The following is an 8,003-nucleotide window of genomic DNA, read 5'->3' on the forward strand; positions in this document are numbered from 1 at the left end:
GTTGGTCGGGAGTAATAAGATTTGGGGGATGCATAACATTACCCGGGAGGAGCAACATGAAGTAGCTGGTGCGGCGCGGCGGACGGCAGTGAGATGCGGCCCTGCAGCTCCGGGGTGGCGGTGGCCAACCTCCAGACAACAAACGATGCTTTGCTCCTCACGCTCTCCCAGTTCATGTCGGCCCTGCGTGCGCGCGCGCGTGCGGTTATGAATGTCATGAACGAATGTTATTTGAGGATGCCTACGATACGACGTACGTGCACCGGCCGGTCGGTCGATCAGGTACGTACCTGATGTGGGGGAAGCCGAGCAGGAGGAAGGTGATGGAGCGGACCCTGAGCTCGCCGTGGCCGACGTCTCGGCCATGACACAGCTCGAAGTAAGAGCCGGGCAGGGCGGACAGGTCGGCGTGGCCGGCGACGGCGTCGGAGAAGCGGCGGTGCGTGACGAGGAAGTCGTGGAGGAGGTCGGCGTTGGAGCTCCGCGGGCGGGGCGGCGGCGGCAGGTGGAGCTCCAGGTAGGCGACGGCGTCCGCCCAGCGGCCCCGCTCTACGAGGCCGCGCAGGTGGTGCAGGCTCATGTGCACGGCCGTCTTCCGCGTCACCCTGGCCATGCATGTATAGGTTGACGTTAGGAACGAAGGAAGGAAGGAAGGATTTAGTTGCCTATTGAGATCGGTCGGTCGGTCGGTGGCCTGATTGATTACTCGGCGTAGGCGCCGTGGAAGCCTTGGTCCCGTAGGAAGGCGAGGAGCCGCCGGCGCCGGAGCCGCGCCACGCAGGGGTACACCGCCGGGCCGGAGGGCTTCTCGGCAGTGGAGGAATCCATCAGGAGGACGACGCAGGCAGCGCTGGCGGCTTGGGGTTGGGGTTGGGATACGGACGGGATTATAGGGAGGAAATGATATGTGCTTCGCTCCCTAATATGTACAGCGGCCGGATGCGGGGCCCACTCCATTTTTCTACTATCACGCTTCTCCCCGCCGTTTTTAATTTCCGCCTTTCTCAATCTCGCTCGTGGATTTTGCACAAGATTGGACTAGTAGACAAACGGACTGGGCCCGCCAAGTTCTGCTTTTACTTCCTCTCGGGAAAGTGAATTATCGAATCGGGTTAGTTCGGTTCGGATATTTGAAATTTCACAGCCCGGCCACAGATGGAGAGGAGCTTTTTTTTAAGAGAGAAAAGGCATACCCCAACTTATAAAGCCGGTTCCACAAAAACGAAGGTAAACAAGCATACAAGAAGATAAAAGAGTCCAGGCCAACAAACACGGCACGCATATCAAATCAGTATCGGACATACATGCCCAAGAAAAAGACCAAACTAGGCACACAGGCCAACAATCTACTCCTACAACTGCATGGGGATGATGAGGTTAAATCTGGGCCTCATGCCTTGCAGCTAGTCCTGGCCATGGGAAGCCCGGCCCGGCCCGACGCTGCCCCCGGGCCGGGCTCGGGCCTAGTTTTTGAACCCAAAGGCCGGGCCGGGCTAGGCCCGGGCCCGTCGTTTTTGTCATTTTCTGAAGGTCGGGCCGGGCCGGCCCGAAGCCTGATGGGTTTTTACGTGCTCGGGCCGGGCTTGGGCCCAGAAACACAGGCCCGATGGCTGGTCCGGCCCGGGCCTGGGCCTGAGTTTTTTTGTGTCGGGCTTGGCTAGGTCCGGCCCGAGTTTTGGCCAGGTATACTTGCAGCTGACAGAGAAGAAGCAGTCGCCCGAACTTTGAAAATCAGCCCCTCCAACGCATCGTGGTCCACAACCTTAGTCAATGATTTTCACTGCTGCAAGAAGATACACATTTTAAAGAGAAAATCAGTAGGCTTGTTAGGGAATACAAGTTCAATCGTGAACTTGTTTCTAGTCCACAGCGCCTAACACAGAGCAGAAAACCCTATAGGCTTGGCCCTGGAGGCCCAAAGAGAGCAAACGAAGCTCCGCGAAAGTGTTGGGGGCTGAAGCCACGCCGTATTGGGGAAGCCGAGCACGAGGAAGGTGATGGAGCGGACACTCATCTCGCCGTGGCCGACGACTCTGTTATAGCACAGCTCGAAGTAGGAGCCGGGCAGGGCGTTCAGGTTGACGTGGCATTGACGAAGCAGGGGTGCGTCACAAGGAAACCGAGAAGTCTTTGTGCACTTGACCCTAAGGACCAACGTCCATGAAGGCGCACTTGTCACCGTTAAACCTTTACATAGATATATGAAACACCTAACACCAAATCTCGTCTCATGATGAGAAATCCTAACCTCACCGTCCTAAGGAGACGACAAGAATCTATGCCGGAGCTCCGTCGACTACGTCCAGGCAGACAAATTTGAGTAGGATCGAAGCCCAAAAGATAAACAAGAATAAGAAGCGTCGCCATCCACCCGAGTGTCCCACCTACTAGGACTATAAATCATAATCTAAACTACTAACCGAAGCGGAGGCACTAGGATTTGCCCCCGCCATCGGCCGCCGGAGCGGCGGGCAGAGGGGAAGCGAATCCATAGGCTCGCCGGTAAAGTTTGGAGGGAAGAATTTACCCTAACTACAAGGGAGCGTCTTCTTGAAGAGTATTTGGACTTGATTGTGCAGCACACTTATCATGTACGACGACTTCCCATTGTCTACTACAACAAGTTTTACTCGGCCCTCGCAAGGGATGGACGATGACGGTGGCGTGCCTTCGACTCGCTTCAGTGCTTGTAGTTGTCGCTAGGTGATTGACGGATCTGAATATAATTTTTGTTATTTCAGATGTTCTTTGTTCTGGCATGATGGAAGATGAATAGATAAAAAAACCTCGCAAGGAAAAAAATTCTAGCAGTTGTAAGTTCCTGCCATCTGCTCGTCAATGGACTCCAACGCCTGAAGGTGTCCACGCATTAAAAAAACACATAATTACTAGTGTTACTTATTTTTAAGAAGTGTTCACGCATTTGAAAAAATGTCCATGCGTAATGTAAAAAATGTGTTTAATCATTTTTTTAGAAAAAACGTGCATGTAATTTGAAATGTTTTCACCTAGTTTTAAACTGTTCATGCAATGTCAAAAACCAGTTACTTATTTTTTTTAAATGTACGCATAATTTTTAAAACTGCTTGCACATTTTAAGAAATGTTCATTTATTTGTTAAAAATGTTGGTACTGTCTACAAAACACATAAGACAAAAAATAGGGAAAATAAAAACTAAAAATGAACAAATAAAGAGTAACTAGAAGAAATAATTATGTTTTGTCTTCTTATAAGGCAAAATAATTAGATGAGAAATGACTTCGAGTAGGGATGGAGGAGCAGGGGATTCCGCTTCAGTGGGATGTGTACGAGCAGTCCACCACCACTATATTATCCAACAATTTTTTCTCTCTACATTGCCTGACTATGAATCTGAACAATTGCACTACCAGAAAAGAGCAATTGCATACTACTCATATGTGGGAATGGTGCATGCACAAGTTTAGATGAGACCGGGATGGCGCCCACCATCATTACAAATCGGTGCAGGAAAGGGCACACAAACTGGCGTGCTTCAACCTGTCTTGAGTGAAACTCTGAACAAGCCAACGTTGTTAGCTCTTTGTATTGTGGAGATTGTTTCACATTTGTTTGAGTACTTTTTTTCTGTTCTTGAGTAGTGGAGGGAATCTGAAGTCATTCTTCTGCAAACAGGCGAGCTGAATTTAAACAACTCCGACTGCTGCGTATGAGTTCGGATATGCACATGCAAGTACAAGCTTCTTCCATGGCGGGGCGGTGGAACGGCGGCCGAATCAACGAAGCTGACCCAACCCTGCTACTATACGAGACCAACGAAGCTGCGCACAGCAGGAGGTGCAGTGGATTTTTTCCCTGTGGGCGAGAAAGACGACCGACTCAACGCGAGAGCAGATCCTGGGGCGACCGGCCATACACTGCGCCAGTTGTCAACCCGGTGCAGAGCATCACCTAACAAACACATTCACTCAGCAGCTTACATCCTACCCCCTCAGTTCCTAAATTCAAGTCTTTCTAGAGATTTCAATATGGACTACACACAAATATATACGTAGTTTAGAATGTACGTAGATTCACTCATTTTGCTTCATATGTACTAGTCCATATTAAAATCTGTAGAAAGACTTATATTTAGGAATGGAGGGAGTATTTTTAGTAAAAGATCCCCGACTTCCATTACTAGAAGAAATCCAGGAGAAGCAGCTAACCAAAATCTAAAGAGCGGACTAGCAACAACAGGAACCTGTGACGCAACGCAACACAGATCTTCCCATTCCAGCAGGCAGCAGCAATAAATCCTCACCATTACAGTACCATAGCATCACCCATTACTCAGGAGCTTACATACTTTAGCGATCGACACTAGTCCCACAACGCAAGCACTAGTAGTTGGTAACAGAGTTGCATCATAATGAAACATTGTCACAAGTTCCAGGAAACTTGCAAGCCTCAAGCAGCAGGTAAAAAGATCAGCAAAACGGGTCAGCCAAACGCTCCAGCAGAATGGGTACTTCATAGAGCGGCCGCCTCTCCACCACTCGGCTTGGCGTTCCAGTTCTCCACAGCACAATACCCTGGCATGACCTGCACGCACATAGGCAACCACCGCGCCTGTTAATGAACATCATCCGAGACAGTAACTTCAGGCTTCAGGGCGATTCGTGCCTGCACCGGAATGAAGATTGTTTAAGTATTATGACAGCATAATATACCAATGTTCTCTTAACAGCTAATGTTTTAGGACCAAAGGTGAACATTTACTTTGATTAGTCCATGACAGTTTATGACAACAATTTTTTTTGTTAGTGCACGAATGGTCCCTAGCGGCAGTGTTAGAGATCAACCAAGCAGAGGTTCAACAAATTTACCTGCATTTGTCAATGGCCCAGAGGTTTTAGCTTCTGTCAAGGTACCAGACATGGGTTGGAAGAATTGAGCACCTGCATCGAGTTTGGGAGTCAGTAACAGTGCTTGCAATTATGAACTCGAGTTCATAACTACTCCCTCTGTTCCTAAATACTTGTCTTTCTAGGCATTTCAACAAGTGACCACATACGGAGCAAAATGAGTGAATCTACACTCTAAAATATGTCTACATACATCCGTATGTAGTAGTCATTTAAAATGTCTAGAAAGACAAATATTTAGGAACGGAGGGAGTAAAACCCATGTCATGGAAAGTTTGCCAGTTTGAAACGGCTGCTACAGTTTTAAACCATCATGCAAAGATAAAAGCCACTAGCTGTGAAGCAACCAACACATCAATAGTGGAACATAAGAGCAAGACATTTTCCATGATTGATCTTGTAAAGACAGATTGCACAAAAAAGGAGGTCACAATGTGCATATAGGAATCAAAAGCATGGAAAGGCATTATCAGTGCGTGCCAGAAGGCATCCATGGCATGTACATGCATTTGGTATATTATTAGCAAGGGCCATAACATTAAATCAAAAATTTGACCATGAACTTTGCTGCTATAATATGTAGCGCAGAATTATTACTTCGAAATTCAAACAGCACTGATTCAGACCAAAATCCAACAGCACGCCCAAACCTCAGTTAATTTTATGATATTATAAAGTAAAATATAAACCACAACTTTGAACATGAAGTTTGTTACGGGCGAACAGAACACAAGCAAAGGTTTTTTACCTTCATTTTCAAGTGGATGGCTCGGATCAGAGGATATCTTTTGTACGCCAGATCGTACAGTTTCATCTGAAGGTCATCCCAAAATTTCATCAGTTCCCATATATATCCCATATATATATACAAAATCACATCTGATTTCTTCAAACAGTGGGACAACACAAGTAGATCAGGTCACTTGTATTCTGGAAGCTTTTGAGCTACAAGGTCCTAATAATGAACAAAAGACCATGAAGCGACGCTGGTGTTTACCAAGGAGATCCGCGAGCAATTCCTTTGCCTCGTCAACCGACTCTGCCCATTGATTGGAACACATAGTTAATAACTATCACAGATGTGCTTAATCGTATACACGATCTTTGCAAGTACAGAGGTTATCATACCAATTTTTGAACTCATATGACGTCTGTAAAAAAGCAAGCAATGTGGATATGTTCAGAAGTGAGCAAGAACAAGTAAGAGCAGGATTGAGGAAAGGTCTAGTTCAGGCTAGTGAAGATGTACAATTACCTGTCTTCTTCAAGGCCCTGATGACAGCTTTTTGTTTTTCTGATCCTGTATTTTTCTGCTTCACATAACGCCTCTGACTCCTCAAACTAGCAGAGAGATCAAATACAGTAAGGAAACTGAGAATTATGACTACTGAAACCGGGAATCATGTGATACACTGGACTGGATCGAGTAGCTCAGACAAGCAACTTCACAAGTAAATTGACATCTAAGTCTTAACATACCCGTTCATTTTATGGTTCTATTGCATTAAAAAAACTCAACTACTTCCACTTCATCATATTTTGCAAAACACACACACACACACCTTCTTCCTTATCTCATTCTTTCTCAATCGCCCACTCAAAACCACGCAAGAACAAAATAAAAACAACGATAACTGAACAAGTTATTAACTAATTGGTTTGTACTTTTCATAGTTAGTGTGGATTTAATTTATGAATCAAGAAGCGAACAATGTCCAACCCGCGAATGACGTTCAATTTGTTGCCAGCTATTGTATTGTATGCCGTTCTGCTTTTATATCAATGCACAGGTAGAAGCAAGAAGATTTTCCTGAGCAAACAGAACAGAGAAAAGGAAGTCATCATCACTACAAGACCAATGCTTGATTTCTTCCGAGGAAAAATGTACATATCAATAACCAAAGATTATTCAGATCACTGAAATGTTTACATATTAGACTACAAAGTAGTGGTAAGTCATGGAGGAGCAGGATAAAGTTTGGATGATGCATGAGGTTACGTACGTACCCGGAAGCAATGGGAAGTACATGGCGCGGGTTGAAGCCGGTGGTCGGCAGCGAGAAGCAGCCTCGCAGCTCTGGAACGCGATGAGCCAGCGTGTAGACAAGAGACGATGCCTTTATCAGCATTCTCTGCCAGTTCATGTTGGCCCTGCGTTGGTACATATATACGCACACGTGTGTGAGATTATGACTCTGCACGAATCTATATATCCTAATTCTGAAATACTAGAATGCGTGCTCCGCGGATGCTGAAATTGGTGGATCATCGGGAGAGATACCTGAAACGGTCGATTACGGACATGCAGATGGAGCGGAGCCTCAGTTCGGCGTGGCTGACGGCTCTTTTGTGATTCAGTTGGAGGTAGTGCTTGGGCAGCAACTTCTCCCCTTTGCCGGCGGCGGCGTCGGCGAACCCGTGGAGCATCTTAAGGAAGTGACGGAAGACAATGGCGTAAAAGCTCTTGTGACAGCTGACAGGTGGCCGGCGGCAGAAACTTGTTTACGTACTCGACGGCGTCGGCCCACCGGCCGACCTCGATGAGGCCGCACAGGTGCGGCAGGTCCATGTACGCGCGCGTCTTGTTCATGAGCCTGCAGTGCAGGGCATCGCATAGATCGTTAGGAAAGATATTGGTTTACCCTTTTGAAGAGAAGCGTATATGAAGATGATGCGTCTCTGTACTCGTTGTAGGAGTCGCTGAAGCCTTGGCACCAGAGGTAGCCCATGAGGCGCCAGTGACGAAGGCGCGCCACGCGGGGATACTCCGGCAGGCTGAAGAACTTGTAGGCGGCCACGCCATTCCCTTCGCCGGAGGCATTTATTTGGTCCGCCGTGCCGGAGCTCTTGTCGACGGCCTCGCCCTCAACCTCGCCGGAGAACACGCAGGAGGCATTCATCATCGCTGGTAGTTGGGATGGATAGGGCACAATTTGGGGGAGAGAGCGGGGCAGGGAATACACCAGCGGCGGCGGGGCGGGGGGCCACTCTCGGGAATTTCACTTTTTATTTTGCTCCATCGAGAGTGGCGTTTTGGCCCTATTATGAAATATGTATAGAAAACATATTTCAAAATGTTAAAAAGTATTGCGAAAAAATCCCGCGTCTATATCCGG

General features: G+C 47.5%; 1 protein-coding gene and 1 long non-coding RNA gene across 2 annotated transcripts; both read right to left on the reverse strand.

Moving 5' to 3' along the window:
* Window positions 1-4,847: 4,847 nt before the first annotated feature.
* On the reverse strand, window positions 4,848-6,040 carry LOC119368342. The gene is made up of 4 exons (XR_005176607.1): window positions 6,016-6,040; window positions 5,885-5,926; window positions 5,636-5,701; window positions 4,848-4,920 (listed from the first exon to the last, which is right to left on the reverse strand). It is a non-coding gene; the product is annotated as an uncharacterized LOC119368342 (long non-coding RNA).
* Window positions 6,041-6,116: 76 nt separating this feature from the next.
* LOC119361150 lies at window positions 6,117-7,790 on the reverse strand. Its single transcript, XM_037626502.1, has 5 exons — window positions 7,573-7,790; window positions 7,398-7,481; window positions 7,169-7,360; window positions 6,895-7,038; window positions 6,117-6,228 (listed from the first exon to the last, which is right to left on the reverse strand). Exons 1-5 carry the CDS (start codon window positions 7,788-7,790, stop codon window positions 6,117-6,119), a joined length of 750 nt encoding a protein of 249 aa, XP_037482399.1.
* Between the last annotated feature and the right edge of the window lie 213 nt (window positions 7,791-8,003).

The sequence above is a fragment of the Triticum dicoccoides genome, chromosome 2B (genome assembly GCF_002162155.2).
Source record: "Triticum dicoccoides isolate Atlit2015 ecotype Zavitan chromosome 2B, WEW_v2.0, whole genome shotgun sequence".
Lineage (NCBI taxonomy): Eukaryota > Viridiplantae > Streptophyta > Magnoliopsida > Poales > Poaceae > Triticum > Triticum dicoccoides.